At 42.9% G+C, this 22,532-nt stretch overlaps 1 protein-coding gene across 1 annotated transcript in view; it reads right to left on the bottom strand.

Moving 5' to 3' along the window:
- ABCA4 (ATP binding cassette subfamily A member 4) overlaps positions 1 to 22,532 on the bottom strand; it is a 130,898-nt gene that overhangs the window by 78,424 nt on the left and 29,942 nt on the right. The window contains 5 exon segments of the mRNA XM_007468108.1: positions 11,406 to 11,603; positions 12,281 to 12,397; positions 13,059 to 13,198; positions 14,213 to 14,453; positions 16,741 to 16,830. Of these exon segments, the coding sequence (XP_007468170.1) occupies positions 11,406 to 11,603; positions 12,281 to 12,397; positions 13,059 to 13,198; positions 14,213 to 14,453; positions 16,741 to 16,830 (786 nt within the window).

The raw sequence follows: 22,532 nt of genomic DNA on the forward strand, positions 1-22,532 counted from the left end.
CTTTCCCTATCTGCGAAATGGAGATACACCTCACAGGTGTGTTCTAAGGATCACATGAACTTGTTTGGGAAGGTCCAGCCAGTGCTGCCTGGTAAGAATAAAAGTTGATGCTTACTGCAGGCTCACAATATGACCAAAACTGGCCCAAGGGCTTTGCTTATATTAACCCCTTGAATCATCACAACCACTTTATGATTATCACTCCAAGCTCTCTTAAGAGGCATGATGAGCAAACTTCCTCTAGAGAGAGCCTGTGTTTTAACCATGTAGGATATTAAACTATTTCACAAGAAATGAGGACTTGATGAATACCATTTTTATTACTGTTTTTGCAAAATATCTTGAAAATCAAGAGTCTAGTGGCTTTTAAGCCCCTGCCAGATTACCTTTCATTTATGACAGCTGTTTGTCTGGGGAAGAAGGCAGTTATTTTTTAAAAACAATATGGCTGGGAACATAACCCATCCCAAGCTGATCTATAGCAACTCATCTAGTTAGAACAATGCAACGGACAGAAGCCAAAGCTCTGTGTCCACCTGGGCAAAGGAGGGTGGCAGTGAGGTGGGTCCTAAGCCACTGGTGTTCACTAGCTTGCTCATTGGCCCTTAGGTGAAAGTCAGACAACTCTACCAGAGGAAGGTCTTATGAAGCTAATCCAGAACATCTTCCTGAGGTCAAGGCAGAGCAATTGCAGATTTGGACATGAGTCAGAAGTCCCTGGGTCATCCACTGAGGTAGGACTCATGATGTACCCTTGCATTCTCATGGGGAGGCCACCTGCCTAACAGCAAATGACCTCGTTCCCTTTTGGTACTTGCTCTGGTCCCTGAAGTTAAGATCTTGGCTAACGAGCGTGTATATTGATGAGAGTGTGTACATGAGTGTGTTTGGGAGGCAATGATGAATGACTAAACCCTTAACCAAGGTTTCGGATTTTGACATATCTGGTGTGGTCTGATTAGCTTGTAAGTTAACACATCGTAGGTTCTAATGAGACTGAAGCCAAAGAGTCTGTTTATAAAAGCTATTTGGTTCTACACAGAGAGAAACTGTGTGACCATGGATGTTAGGGAAGAATACTGTAGGTAGGTAAGTAATGGCTAGTGTAAGAGGCTCAGCATAAAAATAGCACCAGTACTGGGAAAAAAACTCAAAGGGCATCTTCACTGATTAAAAATTCATTGTCTCACGGCTTCAGAGGCCCATTCTGGGCAAATTTTGCAAGCAGAATTCAGAATCTCAAAGAGAATTGTTATAATGCCCTGGGATAGCCAAGGGCAGTAAAGCAGGAGAAGAGGTTTCCTTGTTTCCTTCCATTCCCAACTACTGTGGCCAAAATCTGGGTGGCAGGACCACTGCCATTTGAAGCCCACACATATCCTACAATTCCTTGTTTGTTGTTTTGCTGATACTCACCAGGAACCAGAGTGGACCCTGGCGGAAGAGGTGTGGCTCTCTCCAGGGCAGGCAGCTGTGTTTAAGACCTCTGGAGAGTGCAGTCACTTGTTTGCACGGCTAAATCAAACACTACCTTGGGAGAAGAAACTACAGTAGCAGCAGGCTTCCTTCTTCAACTGTGACCTCTCCAGCTCTAATTCAAATACATTAAGTAATAGATAAATTGTCTATTAAGTGGGAAAGGATGTCCAGTGGAGGCAAAGAGGGAAAGAATCTCTTTTTCTGCTTGAACCTGATAATCAAAGGGGATCGGTACTCTGTGCTGACACAGTACTTCCAGGACATGTGAGGGATGAGTCTTCAGGGATAAGAAAAGCACTACACCCTGAGAGACACTGCCTCTACAATCCTGCCTCTTACAAATTTGACTTCCACACTCACGCTGAGAACAAAGTGGCTGATGAATGCCAAATGAGGTCTCAAGTGGTCCCGCTGGTGGACCTGGAGACACGTGGGGTTCCTTCTGGAAAATGCCAATGGATGTGGGCAAACATCCCAGAATGAATTTCCTGGCATATCTAGACCATAACACTCAAGATTTGTTTCCCAACACATGGAAAAAGCCACTGGATAAAACAGTTTTGGGCTATTTGAGTTGGTTGAGTTGGTGAGGTAGAGGCCAAAGGCGTTGCCATACATTTTATCTAACACACCGGGCGGGCACCGTGAACAGACATCTGAAATGTTTTACCACAGAGAGTGAGGAAATGCACCATGACAAGAAAACAAAGGGATAGGAAATGCACAGCTGTTAAAAAATGTCCGTTTCTAAAATAAATAAATACAATAATGAAACAAATAAAAAGGTCAGGTTGGAGCATGAAGACTCACACTAGGACAAAGCCACCAGGTGATGCTTCCTGTGTAGTTAGGTCCAGGGAAAGACAGAATAGCCTGGCTGACAACCGCAGGGGATTTTAGCTCTCAAAGCTTTCTTGTTTAACCATTCCAACAATTTTGGGACGTGAGTGTTACCATATTAAAAATATTTAATAATCAGCAGAGCTGGGCACTGACCATTGAAAGGACCTGCCAGTCACAAACACCCAGTCTAGCCACACTGGAGAACACTGCCCTAGCTATAGCTTCACTTATCATCCTTATTTTTCAGGCAGGGGAACAGCGATATTGCCCGAAATCACAGAGCTGGTACATTATAGTAAGACTGGGGTTTCAGAAAGATCTCACTGGAGGCAGTCTGGGAGCTGAACAGAAGCAGTGAGAGACCAGAGGCCCAGAGACCAGCTAGGAGAGATGGTACAGGCCGTAGTAAACAGAGGCCATACATGGAGAGGGTGAGGAAGGGGGACTTAGGAGATAATTTGGAAGATATTTGACAGTCCTTGGAGGATTTGTGACATTTTGACTTTGGATTTGTGTAACTTGTTTCTCCTCCATTAGATTGAATTCTAGCAGCTCCTTGAGATACCACTACTAAGGCCTTATTTAATGACAAGCTTATCTCTCTCAATAGAATGTGAGCTTCTAGGGGTCAGGGATTAATTGTATTTATTCAGAGGTAGGTAGTTCAATTCATGAGAATATATGAATGACTGAATGAGCTCAGATCTCTTTGGTTTCCTACTCTAAACCTAGTTATTTCCGAACAGAAAAGACTGAATCACAATAGTGTCTGTTATTCTGAATATAACAAAATAATTGCTGTTCCTATCCAACTCATTATGTAATTTATCCAAACAATACTGACTGAACCCCCTACTAATATGCCCCTTGTGGTACAAGAAAGAACTTCCTCTTCAGAGCCAGACAGGTCTGGATTAGAATTCTGGATCCACCTCTTATCTGCTGTGGTATGTTAGGCAAGTCAGTTTTTAATTCTATAAAATGATAACAATTACGCCTGCTGGGCAGGTGGTTAGGAGCGTTGCATGAGATGACATGTAAGAGTGCCCAACATAGTGGCTGGCTCACAGCAGGCTCAAACACAAGTTCCTTTCTTCTACCTACAACTCGAGCCGACCCCCACTCCTCCCCAAACTGTGTTCTCCTTCCTCAGCCCAGTTCTATGTTTCTGAGAGACCGATGAGCCATAAAATAAGGTCATTGCCCATGAGTTGCTTATGATCCAGTTCATGGCTCTTAAAATAATATTGCTTTAATGGTGTAGACTTTTGTACCCTTCTGACCTTTCCCCTGACTTCTCCCTAGCCTCCCACTGCACATTTGGAGACAATGAATCAACAGAAGAAAGCACTAGGACAGATATTATGCAAATCCCTATACATCTGACTAAAGTAAATTACATGATCAGTAACTTTACCTTCCTAATCCTATTTTTATTTAGGCTAGCCTGAAAAATATGCTCCCTGAGCACATTCTGGTTGGGTGGTGGTGGCATGTGGCCAGGACCATGCAAGGTGCAGAGGAAACGTGGTCCAAAAAAATCCCCCTACTGATAATTCATCAACAAGAAAATCACCATGTAGATAATAAAGAGTTATGCACATATATTGAGTGTGTTGACAGCAGAGGTAAAAGCAGTTAATGAATACATGTTTTTTCAAGACTTAGGGAAAGGAAGTTGTACCTGGTTAAAGTATAATTTTATGCCTTGATCAGAGGTATTTTCATATTAAAGTTTGGCTGAATTCAGCTTTCTGATGCTAAATTCAAGATCTGAAATTCAAATATACTATGAAATTAAAATACACTGTGAATTCTAAATAGTATTCCATCTGTGCCAGGCCTAACCCTTCACTAAACAAAGAAATCAAAGGGGAGGGGTGTGGATGTTTGTTTTAACTAAAGGGTTATCAGAGGAGTTTTTCTAATTGTGCTTTTCTCAGAAGAAAAATATATGTGAATAAGACATATAAATTATGAATGTAAGAGTATACACATACCAGTTTAAGATATTTACCTACATGAAGACTCATTTGCCCTCAGCCTCCTTAGATTTGGAGAAGAAGGTGATCAGAAGGCCTGTAGAGATGACTCTTTCCACGTGTCAGAGATGCGATGCTCCCAAAATGTCACCTTCACCCCTTTCCCTGGTTGACTGCCCACCTTCTGACCAGGAAGTCTGTCTTTTACTCTTGATTTTTTTTTTTCCCTGCTAAGGGCAGGGTATCAGGGGAAAGACTAAACATGGTTATGGGATGAATAAGGTTATAGAAGCCCTTTATTGAGGAGGTGCTCCAAGGACAAAAAGAGTTCTGGCAAGTTCCCTCTATGCCTACTTTCTGGAGGGTTTTTAGCCACAGCAATCAGAGAAGAAAAGGAAATAAAAGGAATCCAAATTGGAAAAGAAGAAGTAAAGCTGTCACTGTTTGCAGATGACATGATACTATACATAGAGAATCCTAAAGATGCTACCAGAAAACTACTAGAGCTAATCAATGAATTTGGTAAAGCAGCAGGATACAAAAGTAATGCACAGAAATCTCTGGCATTCCTATACACTAATGATGAAAAATCTGAAAGTGAAATCAAGAAAACACTCCCATTTACCACTGCAACAAAAAGAATAAAATATCTAGGAATAAACCTACCTAAGGAAACAAAAGACCTGTATGCAGAAAATTATAAGACACTGATGAAAGAAATTAAAGATGATACAAATAGATGGAGAGATATACCATGTTCCTGGATTGCAAGAATCAACATTGTGAAAATGACTCTACTACCCAAAGCAATCTACAGATTCAGTGCAAAACCACTGGCATTTTTCACAGAACTAGAACAAAAAATTTCACAATTTGTATGGAAACACAAAAGACCCCGAATAGCTAAAGCAATCTTGAGAAAGAAAAACGGAGCTGGAGGAATCAGGCTCCCTGACTTCAGACTATACTACAAAGCTACAGTAATGAAGACAGTATGGTACTGGCACAAAAACAGAAAGATAGATCAATGGAACAGGATAGAAAGCACAGAGATAAACCCACACACATATGGTCACGTTATCTTTGATAACGGAGGCAGGAATGTACAGTGGAGAAAGGACAGCCTCTTCAATAAGTGGTGCTGGGAAAATTGGACAGGTACATGTAAAAGTATGAGATTAGATCACTCCCTAACACCATACACAAAAATAAGCTCAAAATGGATTAAAGACCTAAATGTAAGGCCAGAAACTATCAAACTCTTAGAGGAAAACATAGGCAGAACACTCTATGACATAAATCACAGCAAGATCCTTCTTGACCCATCTCCTAGAGTAATGGAGATAAAAACAAAAATAAACAAATGGGACCTAATGAAACTTCAAAGCTTTTGCACAGCAAAGGAAACCATAAACAAGACCAAAAGACAACCCTCAGAATGGGAGAAAATATTTGCAAATGAAGCAACTGACAAAGGATTAATCTCCAAAATTTACAAGCAGCTCATGCAGCTCAATAACAAAAAAACAAACAACCCAATCCAAAAATGGGCCGAAGACCTAAATAGACATTTCTCCAAAGAAGATATACAGATTGCCAACAAACACATGAAAGAATGCTCAACATCATTAATCATTAGAGCAATGCAAATCAAAACTACAATGAGATATCATCTCATACCGGTCAGAATGGCCATCATCAAAAAATCTAGAAACAATAAATGCTGGAGAGGGTGTGGAGAAAAGGGAACACTCCTGCACTGCTGGTGGGAATGTAAATTGATACAGCCACTATGGAGAACAGTATGGAGGTTCCTTAAAAACTACAAATAGAACTACCATATGACCCAGCAATCCCAGTACCGGGCATATACCCTGAGAAAACCATTAATTCAGAAAGAGTCATGTACCAAAATGTTCATTGCAACTCTATTTACAATAGCCAGGAGATGGAAACAACCTAACTGTCCATCATTGGATGAATGGATAAAGAAGATGTGGCACATATATACAATGGAATATTACTCAGCCATAAAAAGAAACGAAATTGAGTTATCTGTAGTGAGGTGGATGGACCTAGAGTCTGTCATACAGAGTGAAGTAAGTCAGAAAGAGAAAGACAAATACCGTATGCTAACACATATATATGGAATCTAAGAAAAAAAAAATGTCATGAAGAATCTAGAGGTAAGACAGGAATAAAGACACAGACCTACTAGAGAATGGACTTGAGGATATGGGGAGGGAGAAGGGTAAGCTGTGACAAAGCGAGAGAGTGGCATGGACATATATACACTACCAAACGTAAAATAGATAGCTAGTGGGAAGCAGCCGCATAGCACAGAGAGATCAGCTCGGTGCTTTGTGACCACCTAGAGGGGTGGGATAGGGAGGGTGGGAGGGAGGGAGATGCAAGAGGGAAGAGATATGGGAACATATGTATATGTATAACTGATTCACTTTGTTATAAAGCAGAAGCTAACACACCATTGTAAAGCAATTATACTCCAATTAAGATATAAAAAAAAAAAAAGGAATTCTGGAGCCACTGAACCACTGTCCACAGAAAGGCCAAAATGGCCCCAGAGACATCCTCCTGGGCCTTCAGGAATGGACTGAAAGTCCTGATTCTAAGCCAACTCACAAGGTTAATATGAAGAGTGGCTTCACATCCTGGTTAATGCTTACACAAAGTGAGTCTGAGAAAAAGCTACATTCCTCACGTGGTCTGTGGTTCAAGGGTGGACATCCTTGTGGTTCATAGCAAGAGCTGCCACGCATCAAATGGCTCTACTATGTGCCCAGCCCTCTCCAATCTCATCCTCACAGCTGCTTGGAAAGGGGGGCACTAACAGCCCCACCTAAGAGATGGGGAATCGGGGGCAGAGAATTTATACACAGGTTTAACTAGTCAATGGCACAAATGTATTGAGCGCCCTTCACACTTCACTCACTTTATCTTTAACAACAACTCTGTGAGGTCTGTTGTGCTATCTGGATTTTACAGATAAGAAAATTGAGCCTTAGCAAGTAAAGTGTCTTTCCCAGAGTGATGTAGCTCATGCGCAGAGATCCAGGCCCATTTATCCTCACTGGCAAGCAGTGGCCTAACATGGCATACAATGACCAAAAGGCAGCTCGGGAGGAATGGGACACTCTCCAGGATACTCAGTGGAATTTCCTCACCCCAAGCAGAAAGAAAGAGGACTTAGCCCTTCTATTAGGCGAAGAGAAAACTTATTGAATCACTCCCCTTTCCTGTAATGACAAAAGGCTTAAAAGTTTGCTCTTAGTTCTTGGACCTTCTGTTGTTCAATACCACATCTGAGTGCAGCACTGACCTGAATTGACATAATTTACATTTTAGAGTATTTTTGCTGAATTTTCCTGAAATGATTTTTTTCGTTTTTGGAATAGGCAGGGAAGTAGGCATCAAGGCTGGCCCAGAAGTTCTCAAAGCTCTTTAATGAAAGTCATATTACTGAAAAGGAGAGGCTCAGTCAAGCCTTGAACAGCCTATGAAGGAACATGCTTGCTGCCCTGTCCTGGAGAGGCCCTTAGAGCCATCCCGAAGAGATTTTCATGCCCTGTCTGCTACTGAGTAGTCCTCAGGATGAGAGCTGGGGAGTTTCCAAAGCTCCTCCAGACTTCCCAAAACACAAGGACAAAAGCAGAAAATTCCAGGACCAGTTGTAATGATTGGATTCTACCTCACCACTTTTCAGACATCACCCCAAGCCCCCCCCCCATCTTCTCCTTTCAGTTTATTCCCCATCACTTTCCTCCTTCTCCCCGCTCCCCTGCTCCCCAAGGCAGGAAGATCAGAAACCTCAGCATAATTACCTGCTGGGTTTCTGCCACCATCAAAACCCCTCTTAGGAACCCCTGGGGCAGGCCATTGACCTGTGGCAGTCTTGGCCTTTGCTTAGGAGCATTTCGCTGGGCTAATGGGATTGTAAGGCCCCAGGGAAGTGTTGGTGGCTTATGTGAGATGCGATTAGCAGTTTTGTAATCCCTAGAGGAGCACCAGGAGTGGCTCAGTGGCTGGGCCTGATTTCACTAATTCCACTTTCCTCCTCCCAAACAGTATTTTTTGTTTGTTTGTATTTTACTAAAAAGTTAATATTTATTAAGTGCTTACTAAATGCCAGGCACTGTCTTAAGTGCTCTGCATGACTTAACTCAGTTAATTCTCATAGCAAGCCTATTAGGTAAGTATTATTAATATCCCCACTTTACGGATGCAGAAATGAGGCACAACTAGCAGGGATTTGAACCCAGGTGGTCTGGCTCCAGAGACTGAATTCTTAACCATTTAATATATACTAAGTATCTGTTGGGTGCTTGGTGCTACATTAAGCACAAGCTACATGGAAAAAATCCTTCAGGAAAACAAGCCCTTTACATCACCGTGCAAATGTCAAGTCAAACCTAAGACAAGAAGTATTCTTTATACTGATACATAGTACCTCACAAAAATATTGTGAGACCCACTGAACTCTATTCTGCAAGAATAAAGGAAGAGAGTGCCTCCAACTGCACCCCATCCAAAAAATCCTGCCTATATTATAAAAAGCACAGTGATGGATGGTGGTGGGCATGGCCAGGGATGGGGACTTAGCTGGTAGAGGCACTGTGAGAAGAAGACGATGTCAATTGAGTAACTGTACAAGGGGACTCCAAGCTCCCACCAATCTAACAGGTTCGTAAAAATACCGATTACCAGGCCTCTTCCCTGGGAATTCTGAGTCAGTTGATCTGGGTTTGTGTCCAGAAATCTGTTTTGTAAAAAGCACCCATGGTCATTCTTGTCTTCAGACAAGTTGGGAATCACTTTGTAAGGACCTGAACTTTGGTCGTGCTGCTGCCACACCTGACCCCTTCTGAAAGGCCACCTAGAGAGCCTGTGCCGATATTTCCATGGCTCTGGAGAGGGAGCATCACACACTCCAGGGAAATTCTGGTGGCACCAAGGGCAGCAGGGAGTCTTTAACAGCACTGTGGTGACAGCAGGTGCCCGGCTTTTTCTGTTAGTTATCCTCAGGACCAAGGAGTCTGGGGAGAGGGGCATGCTCTGGGGGGCCACTGGCTTAATTCCCTCTCCTATTGCCCAGAGCATCTTCTACCTGCTAATGGTTCTATATGACATGAGGCCCAATGGTAGGTGTGATAAGCCCTCGGGCGGAGATGTTCCCTGGAAGTTTGAGGTTGAGAATTCAAAAATAACTAGGATGGGCTTCTTGACTCTGATAACTCCAGCCTGCTGATCTGCCAGAGACGGACATGTTAACCGCTAACTTGAATCTAACTTGAATACGGTCTGAAAGAGATGTAAAGAGGGGGCCAGGGAAGCACAGAGGAGTGAGTGACTAAACCTATGTCGAAGCAGAAGTGACATTTGAGAGCTAAGTCTCAAAAAGTGAATGAAGAGAAGCTCAGTAGATGGAGAAGGAAAAGTCCTTTCAGACTTCTCTGCCTTGTGTTCCTTCTTTCGGGGAAATACCCTCCCCCACTTCACAGTAATCATGCGCAGTCCATGAGACTCAGACGAAGCTAACTGTGCCTTCCTTACCTCGTGGTGGTACTCAATCCGCTGAGGGACTGGGGATAGGTAGAGTGGCCAGGCCAATTTGAGAACACTCTAGGAGTATTATGTATGCTACGGGAAAGCCACTCCCTCTTTCTGTGTAGTTTTTGGGGTAAAGATGACCACTGAGGGCTGTGAGCGGCTGACACACTACCAAATGGAAAGGGTCTGGCTGAGATCAAAGCTGGGCCAAGGCAAGCAGAAAGGTAAGACGGAAGGACACAGTGTCCTAGGTCCCCTGAACTTCCGGGTTATGTCAACCAGTAAATTCTCTTTTTCACTTAAGCAAAAAGGCTCTCATAAATAGGCAGAGAAACGGCCATTTGCAAAGGATGAAATCATGAGAAGCTGGGGTATCCCTGAGGGTGGTGGAAGGACCTGTGGAGCAGAGCTGAAGATGTATGAGTGAGCAGAGGCCGGGAAGGTGGGCTGGAGCAGGTTTGGAAGGGACTTGTGTTACCTGAGGATGAGTCATTAAGATTGTAAGAGTGGCAGTGATGCCAGCAGATGTGTGTTTGGAATGTAACTCCGGTGCCAGCGTGGAGAAGCGCCTGAACCAACAGAGACTGGACCCTGGAGTCCAGGGAGTGAGCCTTTAGAACAGGCTAGTGGAGAGATGACAAGGCCTTTGGGGCTCAGAGAGACTGGCAAGCAAGAGGAGGAGTGGAGAAATACCTAGAGATGAGGAGACAAAGCTCAGTGACTGGACGTAACAGAGGCAGTGGAGGGGTCAGGACAGTAGGCTCTGAATTCAGGCACACCGGATCTGCATCCTGTCTGTTCTAATAGTTGTGAGATGGGATCTTATTTAAATTCTTTGAGCCTCAGCTTCTGCACCTGTAAAGTGGGAATGATGATAGCATACACTTGATGGAGCTATCAGAGGATTGAATGAACTAAGGTACGTAAAAGCGCTTAGCACAGTGCTTGGCAAAAAGTTACACAGTAAATGAGAGCTGTTGTGTGGAAGGTGATTTAAGGTTGACCCTTAAAACTCTAGCTTGAGAATTTGGAAAAATGCAGAGGACCATGATCAGGAGAGGAAATGCTGAAGGAGGATAGGTTTTATGGGTAGGGAGAATACAAATTTGTTTTGGACATGTTGAGGCTGATGTGCCTGTATAACCCGGGGGTGGGAGTATCCAGCAAGCAGGGGGACCTCGGAACTTGAGGTTTGGTGGACACTACCTATGGACAGCCACTGAAGCAATGGCAGACAGGAGATGGCTGAGGACAGACACGACACTGTATGAGCTACAAGGCAGAAGGAGTAGCCAAGGAGGAGTCAGGGAGCTGTTAGGAGGCAGAAGATGTGAAGAGGGAACTATTTAATTGTGGATAAGCTGTTAGAGAACAGGATCCATCTCTGGGGGCTGTGGGAATTCTTGTTTCTTCAGTGGGGAAAATGAGATTTGAAACCGAAGACCACTTGACTTGCTAAGGGATCTCTGGCTCCACCTACAGGGCTGTCCTGGAGGGGCCCAATGTGGCCCTCAGGTGGCTTCCTGCCCTTACCTCCAGGTATTGATTAGCCAGGCGTAGTGTGCGATCAGTGATGTTAAATATATCCCTCCAGGCGAAGTTGTCCATGTCATCAGCCTGGCGCTCTCGTGGACCCCTATAGAGGAAGTTCAGTATGGCTTCGGCAGTAATACCTTCTTCACCAAGCTGCCTATTCCAAGAAGCTTTTACTGTTGGGTTCTCCAGGGTGTCCTTGGGAAGAAGCAATACAGTTACAGCATTTAGAATTCCACAGGATCTTTGGTCTTGTTTTTAGGCCAATTCTAATTTTTAACAAATGGGATAGACTTTAAGGCTCCCTAAAAATCTAGTGGGTTTTCCTCCATCATAAGGCATATCTATCTATATCCCATTTCCCCCCAATACAAAGGTCTCTACAACAGAGGGGAGACGTGTATGTGGGGATGGGGCAGAGGGGCAGGGAAACGGTATATAGGAAGCTTTCTTTTTCTTAAGGATTTTCTTTGGCTCCCCTTTAATCATCCCTGCTATGCAGGACTCTTATCTCCTGGTTTTGTGAAACTGAAAATGAGACCAGAGAGACACACTCAACCAACCTTTTGCAGTTACAGAGCTGGCCCCTTGGGGAGATGCCCCCTTGAATCTGAGGCCCTCAAGTGAATTCGTAACAGCAAGAAACCTCAGGAGGTCACTGGTCTTACGGTGATTTTCACATTTCCCCAGAGTTTCAGAAACCTATATCCCACCCAAGTCGGTGATTCCACATGATGACAGCTTCCAAAACTGGTGCTTATTATATTCTGATCTAACTCCAGAGGTGATTAACCCTCTATTGGGCAAAGGAAACAAATGGAACTTTCCTGGCCTTTCTCCTCCCCCCGCCTCCCGACCTCTAATGCCATCCATACTCTGATCATGGTCATCTGCATGCTCTTGTCAAAGAAGTACCAGATCTGGGGCCCTACTTCTTCCCAGGCTTTGACCAACTTCCTGAAACGCTCCAGCTCTTCAAATGTCGAGTTGGCCTAAAACCAGACAGAGACAGCAAAAGAATGGAGAGAGGAAAAGAGAGAGAGAATCTTGGTTGTACCTTTCCTGTCACAAACCCTCAATATTTAGGAAAGGCTTTTCAAAGAAGTGTCTATTTTCTCAGTTGACTGATATTTCCCAGAACAATCAGCTATTTCCCACCCTCCCAGATTGACAGAGTCTTATTTCTTAGTATCTCAGAGGTACTCATAATATGGATGATGTTATTGTCTCAGAACCTCATTAAAGCTGGATCTGGACTCCCTGTGAGCAAATGCCCTTCCTCCCTTCCTTCCTATCTTTGTCTGTTCCGGGTAGCCAGGCTTCAGAGAACTGTGAACTCTTCCCTTAGGGATAGAATTCAGGCAGTGAGGAAGAAAATCTCATTGTAGGCTGCATAGAGAGGGGAGGGCCAGGCAGGGGCATTGGTGCAAAGCCTTCCAATGATGTCTGTGGATGGGGGAGGAACCAAGAGTCCACTTAGCAAAAACCAAACATGAGGCTCACCACCAGGAGGGCACAGTAAAAAATACAGACACACACACCCCCCCCACACACACTCATCCACACATACACGCACATGTATGCACACACACTCTCATTCTACCGGGTAGCCAGAGGAGAAGGCAGAAGGGACAAGACCAGCTGGGACCTTACGTTCTTCAGTATCCTGCGTATTGCGGGGGAATCCGGAGTAAAGAGGATTTTTCCCATCAGCAAAGGCTTTGCTGCCCTCCAGGCTATTTTGGTTAGAGGGTTTGACTCCAGGCTCTGGATCAATGCATTACAAAAGGTTGCTGTCAGGAGAGAAGGGATGGATTTTATAGAAACTCCCCATTGCTCAGAGCTAAACATAGTCATTAGTGTGTTCAAATCACAAGTCTCATTCAACTGTATGCTGGAGGATTTGACAAATAACCTAAATTAATAGGCTGTACCCCACCAATAACAAGCTCATCATTAGTAAGTAAAAATGCCACAGTGCATCTCAATAAAGGCCTCATCAGAGAAACAAAGGATGGGGCTTGCCTTGTGTTTTTTTTTTCTGCTTTAGAGGAAGGTTGAGAAGCCTGCTTATGATTATTGCAAGAAACAGAGGCCATTCTCAGATGAAAGGGACCGAGAGGCCAAACAAGGCCTCCCCTTGCAATCTCAGCTTTAGTCTCAATAATTTCCTTTCAATTAGCTGCTTAACTTCTCTGTTGTGTGTGGCTGTCTTAGGGCCCAGCTGCTTTTGGTGTGTGCCTTGCTGCTTCTTTTCAATTTTTAACTAGAGGGTTGCCCAGCTGCATTTCGTCCGCACCCCACCCTCCTTTACCCCACAGGAGCCAAAAACAATAGTGAAAGGTGGGAAAGATAACTTGCCAGCAACTTGCCATTTGGAAAATAATTCAGTACTACACATATGGATTTTCACTACATTGTGGTTGTAAAAACATCCCACAGCCATGTTTACTCTCCAGAGCCCTTCTGACCCCAGCTCTGCTTGCAACTCTGGGTTGCCTCCTCATTTATCTTTCTCTTCCTCTAGAACGTAACCCTAGTTCAATCAGATCAGTGGGAAATGTCCCCTCCGTTCCCGTTCCAAGTGGGTCTCAGTTCTTTCCATGGCTCACTTCCAGAATTCTTTATGAGCACTGCCCGCTTCCTACTTGGGGAAATGGACTCTGGAAGGAGAATCCTCTTTGCCCAAGGCCTCTCAACGAGACCAAGGGAAAATCAACCCCAGGATTAATTTCACCTGGAAGTGTTAACCCATCAGCTTAACCAACATCAGAAGCCAATTTATATGCAGGACTTAGAAAACTTACTTGTTCTTTTGTCATAAGAATAGATAGGATCTTTCCTTGTGGAGTCAATCCCCAGGAAGGCTTTATAGTTATTGTCTTCGTACCAGTTGAAGGAGAACACCCGAGAGCCTCCTCCCTCTGGGTAGCCACACAAGAGGTCAGACAGGGTGCCCATCAGCTGTGTGAAGGTCTCTGGACCACCAGTCTGCACGAGTGGCCTGGTCACCCACAGCAAGTCTTGAACACTTGGTCGGTGGATGAACTATGGCAAGGCAAAGGCTTCAGGTTATGCTAAGGTAGTCAGAGTCACAATCCACTGTGAAGTCAAAGCTCCAAAGCTTGGGGAGACCTTTGCATAGGCATTTGATGTCCAGGTTTAAAAGAAAACATATATATGCCTAGCAATCCTTAATCCAGCTGTGAAATAAAATCTACTGCCATCCACTCAGGGCCTAGGAGGAAACGAGGATGAGCCTTAAAGAAAATAAAAGAGTTAACCTCCAAAGTCTTTCAATATTATTTCTCTTTTCCAGTCCATTTAGTTTGAATTCCTTGGGAATGTGTCCTTGGGGAAACATAGAGAATATTTCTCTACCAGTCAGTTCTTAGGTTCTGTTATCCCACCAAGATGGAGCTACTGGAAAACTGGGAAATAAAATAGAGGAGTAGCTCTGTCCTAGAAAGGCAAAGTCGGGACAAATTTCTTTGGCCAAATAGTTTAGAATTTAGCTTTTTCTATATTTGGAAAATTATCTTATTAGCTTAGCTTTACCAAATGTGAACTCTTCCATTTCCCTGAAATGTGTGGTTTGTGGTTTCTTGTGTGTGTGTGTGTGTGTGTGTGTGTGTGTGTGTGTGTTTTAAGATCTAAGCAAATATGGAACAGACGAAATCTCCATTCTTGGGAAAACTATTTTTAAATTCTTCACCAAACTAAGAGGCTGGTGGTCATCTCTCCATATTGGTACCATTGGCACTCAGTGGCCTCATTTTTTGAAGGTAGATCTAAAATGCTGAGAACTAAGTTGAGGGCTGCCAGAGTTGCCAGGGTCTCAGTTCCCATAATACCATTGGACTTTAAAGGAAAATACAAAATAAAAATCATGCTGCTTTTATTCCCAAAACACACTTGGTTACTTATTCTCAAAGGCACTTGGGAATTTAAAAAACCATTAGGATTCAAACAGGTGAGACTGAAAACAGTTCTCCCACTGCAATAAGTGATGTTTACCGGTCATCTCCTCTCTGTCCACATGCCAACACTTGCTCTCTGAAACTGCTGAGCGCTATGTACAATCCACATATTGAGTCATGCCTATAATCACAGTCCAGGCTTCAATAATAAAGATGGAATCTCAAACTGCTTCAACAACAGTAAGTCTTATGACAGTCTTGTAAGGGGTTATTACCATTATTATGTTGCTCATTTAATCAAAGTGCTCCGAGATGAAGGGGCTGTTCCAGAGTCAAACAGTCTAGTATTAGTTAACATAAACTGGGCCATCTGCTTCAACCCAGTCACGAATGCTAGACTTGCTATCTAGACAGGCAAGAAACCTTCTGCAACTCCCACATGGAATTAAGAGCTTTAATATGCTTTGGAGATTTAAAAAAAAATTCTCTATCAACTTCAACCCTATTATACTGATATGAATTTTTTAAATGCTTATGAAGAAAAGAATGTTAAACACAGACTCCCCCTGCAGCAGGTGGCCATCAGTACAATGGGCTCTTCTCTAACTTTCCCTGCACGGCACTCTGCGCAGGCTGAGCTTAGTTTTATGAGGAGAGATTCTAACCGTGCAGTCTTCCAGGTTGGCAAAGCCCAAGTCAGCTGAGAATACTGGAGGGGAATAAAAGTTTGGGGAAAATTATATTTCCCCTTTGGCCTCTCTTTCATAATACTCATTACACTTGAAGATAATTGTTCATTTCACATCTCTCTTCCCTGTTGGACTATACATTTCACAAGGCAGTGACCATATCTGTCTCTTCATCATTATGACCCCAGCACCTCTCATCTGTTGAGTGGAGAATCATTTTATATATGGGCAAAGGCTTGGCATTTGATTAAAATGTGTGCATCCTTTACAAAACAACACAAAAAAAGTCACTATCTTTGTGATGAAATGAGTATGTAATATGCATGTAAGACACTTAGTGCCTGTAAGCACTGTGTAAGCGTAGGCGATTACTATTAATGGTATAGATTTATGTGGATTTTAAGAGCATAATAGAATATTGGATCACATCAGAAAGAGTGGAAAGACTTAGATTCAGCTGTCAGTCCACTGATAATCTGCTACGCCAGACAGTGTTATTTCTTTCTAGGTGTGAAATTAGATGAACAGTTCCTTTCTTACTGCCTCCAACCCAGGAGCACAGATAATTAAGGATATGAACAGGTATTTTGAAATTGCTAGATGGAAAGAGCAAATGTATTTCTCCTTGAACAGGTCTGAGGTACAATTAAATTATCTGACATAATAAGTGTGATAAAATGGTGGAAAGATATAATGAAATTATATTACTATCATCAAGCCACTTACTTCTTGAATTCTTGGCGACATATCAGATAATATTCTTCCCCACGATCTCAGATTGATACCTTGAGAACTGCTGTCCAGGAGTTTGGGAAGCTGTAATTGATAGGAACAAATATTCTTAAAAATATAGTATATATATGTAGTTCTACATATATACACGGGTGCTATCTGATCTCCTGTATGCTTGAAAAACATTTCCTCTCTTCTTTTTGATCACGGAACCTCTTCTGAAAGATTGCTTTCAGAAACAAACTTCTTTCGTCTACTCGAGAAAATCAAAGGTTCTTATTCTCAGCCCTGCTGAGCTAGGCAATCACAAATAGTTTCATGGTGACATTAAATACACCAAAGTGATTCTGATTGCTGGTTTAGCAACACCAGACAAGGCTCCTGGAGGAAGGAAGACAGAGCACAGCTGCTGGGGTGTAAAGGAAGGCCACGTGCAGAGGGTGCCCACCTGTTCACCTTGGGCTTCCTTGTCATTGTTGTCCCTTTATGTCCTTTCCAGACAGGTTGTGTCTCTTCCTCTGTTCGGCACCACTCTTATGGAAGATTCGGCCAACTCCAGAACCTTTCTTTTTAAAGCTGCGGCTGGCAGCCTTAAAGAGAGAGAAGTTCCCTTGCAGATTCTCTAAGTGACGCCAGTGTTCTGGTGACCCCAGGCCCACGCGGCAACACAGAGCTGTTTGTGCGTTTTCCACCGCGGTGGGGAACGTGGAAGTTCACAAGTTTGCTGGCTCCAAGTCCCAGAGCCTGAGGTGAACACCTTGTTTTCCAGAAACCAAGTTCAAGTCCTGAATGAATAACTTCATTCTTTATAGTTTCAAAAATGACTGAATCACCGAGTCTCTGTTTTTTAGGACTGAATTCTAACTTTTAAGATGGTGATTTTCAAACTCAAGTGTGCGTCTTGAGTAGGCCTGGAGGGGAATCTTCATTTTAACAAGCTCAACATATAATTCTGATTCATGCATTTATGGACCACAAGCCACAAGCCTTGCCTTTTTATTTGCCAGTGTGGCTCTCCTAAATGATGGGTGCACTGATCCAGCTGTGGCAGAGCAGAGGAGCAGGTGGAGTTAGGCTTTGAGCAGCCCAGCCTCCTATTTCTAGCTGTGGTCCTGCTCCACTCTCTCCTGGCTGTAGGTGCAGGAGCCCTCGTATTCTCTCTGACTCTGAACTGAAGAATAAGTGTACGTACACTCTTGGAGCATCAACATTTCAGGCTTACTTTCTAACTGTAATATGAAAGGCTTTGTTACATATGAGAGCTACAAAGCAGACAGGTGGAGAATTTTCTAGAGGAAGGAGCAGCAAAGCCACCATTGAAACTATACCCCTGAGAAGAGTCTTCTCTCCTTAACCTTAACACTGGGCCTAGGCTTTGGTCTTGCCATGACTACTTTTCAAACTCCTCGAAAATAGCTTCAGTGTATGTTGGGCAAAGTGCTTTAATTGCCGAGAACAGGTAGGAAGGGAGGAAGCCAGCAGGTAAAAATGTGTGCCAATGGCAAGATATCACTCAGTCCTGTTGACTCTCCCTCCTAGCTATCTCCAATAAGATCTGTCACAGATGAAAGAGGATCTAAGATACACATCAATTAAAATGCCATTGTGGACCTTTTTTTTTTTTTATTTTGATCTGAACAAACCAGCTGTAACGATCAGAGGGAAAGTGAACATAACTGAGTATTAGGTAATATTGAGGAATTAACGTTAATTTTGTTGGGTGTGGTCATAGCACTGTGGTTTTGTTAAAACAAGTTAAGTTTTTATGTTAGAGGTACATAGGGAAATATGTGAGGATGAAATGTTGTCTGTGGTTTGCTTTAAAAGACTTCAGGGAAAAAAAGGAACAGAAGAAACAGGAATAGCCAAATGTTGATAATAGTTGAACCTGGGTCACGGGTACATGGGGGTTCATTATATTATTCTCTCTACTTTTATAGTTATTTCTATAACAAAATTTTCAAAAAGTTTTTTTTGGCATGCATAAATAAATGGACAAATGAACGAATGAACGAATCAGTCAATATTCTCTCCTCTCTTTTTTCCTTCCTCACTAGACTGCCTTTGCTCAGGCTCTCCTTGCTTCTGTCTCAGAACATTTTATCAGAACAGCCTTCTTCCTGTCCCCTTGCCCCTAGTCTCCTTCCTTCCAATGTACCCTCCACACTATAGCCTGAGTTACCCAACAGGCCAATCCAATCATGTCACTTCTCCTGCATAAAGATCCTCCATGGCTCCCTACTGCCTCCAGGAGAGAAGGTCAATACCCATGCTGGACACACCTGGACTCTTGTGAGCTGGTGCCTGGCTCCCTCTCTAGCCTTCTCTCTTGCTTCTCTTCCAGCATCCAGACTTCATTCTACATTCCCTAAAGTGTTGGTCCCTTTCTCATGCCTCCTGGCTCTGCATATTGTTCCCCCTCCCCGCCTTCTCTGCCTGGTAAAGTTTTCTTCATCCTTCAAGTCTCATTCCTGATACCACTATCTACGTGAAAGACAGCGTCCCCATGGTAGAGTTAGATGACACTTCCTTTTCTATGCTTCTTTGCTTGCCCTTGCCCTGCTATGTTCTTTTCAGGTGTCCTCTTTATTTCCTTCCTTGTGCTCTTCACCACTGGTAATTATTCTACTGTTTATGTGTTATCTGTCTCTCTTATTAGATTCTAAGCTCCATATAGACAGGAACTGTGTCTGTGTGCTAGGCACACAGTAGATATTCAGGCACATATTGAATATGATGAATGAATGAATACTTACATTATAGCAAGAAGCAGATTGACTGTAAGTGTTTCTATGCCTGATACTCCATGAAATGGTATGCTCATTAAGGGCAGTGTATTAGTTAGGGTTCCCCAGAGAAACAGATCCAATAGGATGTATATAAATAGGAAGAGATTTATTATAAGAAATTGGCTCATGCAATTATGGAAGCTGGCATATCCCAAGATCTGCAGGGTGAGTTGGCAGGCTGGAGACACACAAAGAGTTGGTATTTCAGTTTGAGTCCAAAGGCAGAAAAAAACATCAATGTCCCATACCAAAGCCAGTAAGGCAGGAAGAATTCTGTCTTACTTGCAGGAGGGTCTTCCCTCCTCCACCCCTTATTCCCACACTTCTTGAAAGAACAGTTCACATTCAGTGATTCATTTCCTCACCAACACTTCCCAGTCTTCCACCCGCATCATCCTACTAAGATGCTTTCACTAGAATTCCCAGTTTTAAAGTCTAATGGATGCTTTTGGTTCTTGTCTTTTCAGACCTCTCTGCTCTTGACACTTTTGGTCATGTTCTTTACCTTCATGACACTCATCTCACCTGGTTTTCTCTGTTCCCCCCCTGCCTAGCCCACAAGCTCTTCAGCCTTCACTTTCCCCTTATATGCTGAGATTCTCGACCTCCATACCCTCGCTCTTCTCATTCTGTACACTCTCTCTGGGTTTTTTCATTCCCTCTCTCATTTAATCTGCTACCTTTTTGTTGATAACTTCTAAATCTGCATCTCCATCCCTCAATTGTCTGTTGGACGTTTGCATAACTCCAACTTGTCCTAAACTGATCACATCGTCTTCTCCCAAACCAGCTTCTGTTCCTGGATGCCCTTCCTCAATTGGTGGCACTGCCTCCTGCCCACTCACCAGAGCTGGAAGCCTGAGAGTCATCACTGATGCTTCCCCATTCCCATCCCATTTTCAAAATCCCCAGCCTGGTGATTTAGGAGCTGGTGCTGGGTCTGAGTTTGGAGCAGGATGAGCCTTCAGGTTGCAGAGAGGGGAGCAAAGAGATATCTGAAAGACTGCCTTAGGAAGAAGCTGGAATCAAGGAATGGAATCAAAAGAAGCTGTGCAGAGAAAAACAACCAGGGTCCTAGACAATGGGAGGTACCTAGAGGGACTAGAAACCCAGAGGCACAGAAAATAAGCAACTGTCACACTCATGTGTCCAGAGAGATTGGACAGCAATCAATCAGTCACAGCTCCTATCACTTTTAATTACTTTCTCTTCTTTGTGAGTTTGTTGTCTGTTTTCCTCACTTGACTGTGGGCTGGAGATTATCCATGCCTATGTTTTGCCTAAGTGGACATCTTCTTTCCATCCCCTCTCCTTCATCTCCATAGGCTCTAGGCACACTCTGGCCTTAAAATTCCATCCTGCCTCAAATTCAACACATTAAAAGCACCTGTGTCTCTATCTATAGCTATATGCACCTATATCTATATACTGATATAGATAGGTAGATAGATAGATAGATAGATAATTTTTTAAGGTTCTTAATTTGCTTTTGAAGTTATTTGACCTTGACTAACTCATTAAATGAATGATCTGGTACAATTTCTCAGCAATCACTGCAAATACTTAGGAATGTTTGTAAAGGGAGAAAACTTGAACTATAAAACAGCTTAATTTAAAATTTCATGAATATTAAATTTAACCAAAAAGTTGAATAATATTACCTTTCTTAAACATTCAATTTAATGTTTATTAATTTTAATTCTAAAGCTTTTTCTTTGTATTTCAGAGCCATAATTTTTCACTTTCAATTCTTAAACATTCTTGTAGGCCTCTGCAAACCCTTTTGCCCTTAGATACTACGTCTATCATTTTAGGGCCTAATAGATAAGACAGCCAACCTCCCCCATTCCACCCCATCCTCACCCTACCCCTACTGGCCATAGTCAACTCATGTGAAATCACCTCACCTTCTCCAGAAAGCCTTCTTTCCCCCACCGTCATGCTCTTCCTGCCCTCCTTCTCCATGGGGTAGATGCCCCTCCTAGCTGCTCCTATAATCTTCAGTGCATTTATTTATCACTTTTATATTGGTTTGCTATTATTTTTTAAGATATTTGTCTTTCTACTATACTGTAAACTCATTAAGCATAAGAATATGCTTTATTTTGTTTTTATATCTTCAGGGTATGGTACACAGTAAATGCTCCATAAATATGTGTTGTATTAATTAATGAGAAAATAAATACACTCCAGTGGAAAAGAGACAGAGTTTATTGTGATTTTACATTTCATGAGAGATGTTTTTACAAGGTATGATGGTGACTTACCGGAAGGGGGTGGTCAGTTCCACCTGGGGATGGGGAAGGTGATACTTGGCTAATGTTTGAAAGAAGATGAGGTGATGATCATGAGGATGAGGGCAGTATTTGTGGACAGAACGGGAAGACCAGGAATTCCAGGTGGAGGGAAGAATGTAAGGAGAGATGGCAAGAGAGACTGGAGAGACAGCCAGACAAGAACAAGACCAGAAGTTTGGGGAAGAGGGAACAGGAGGAACAACTGCTTGAGATGCATTTGTGTGTCTGGTTAACATTTTCTTTTCCAGTCTTGTTAATAATTTAATAATATTCATTATACAAATATTTACTGAGTTCCAGCTGAGTGCCAGGCACCATAGCTGCAATGCCTTTCCTAGCTCTTTCCAGTGGAGATGGTAAATAATGAAGGTCTTATACTCACACTTTCATTTTAGATACCAACTACATCTCAGAACAGTGCCTGTCCCCCCAGGGAACACTTCATACGTATGTGGTCACCAATTGTCTGACTGATGTTGCCATAAATTATAAAATAAATTTCCCAGGGCTCCCTCTCCTGTTGTCTATTCAAATTCGCATGGACTGTTCCTGCCAAAAGAACCGGAAGGGACTGTAAATTTATTTGAATGGAAATGTGAAGCCATTTCTGGAAAAAAGGTCACAGACCAAAATGGCAAGTATCATCACACACACACACACACACACACACACACACACACACACACACACACACACACAC

Source organism: Lipotes vexillifer, unplaced genomic scaffold (genome assembly GCF_000442215.2).
Source record: "Lipotes vexillifer unplaced genomic scaffold, Lipotes_vexillifer_v1.1 scaffold905, whole genome shotgun sequence".
NCBI classification, from domain to species: Eukaryota; Metazoa; Chordata; class Mammalia; order Artiodactyla; family Lipotidae; genus Lipotes; species Lipotes vexillifer.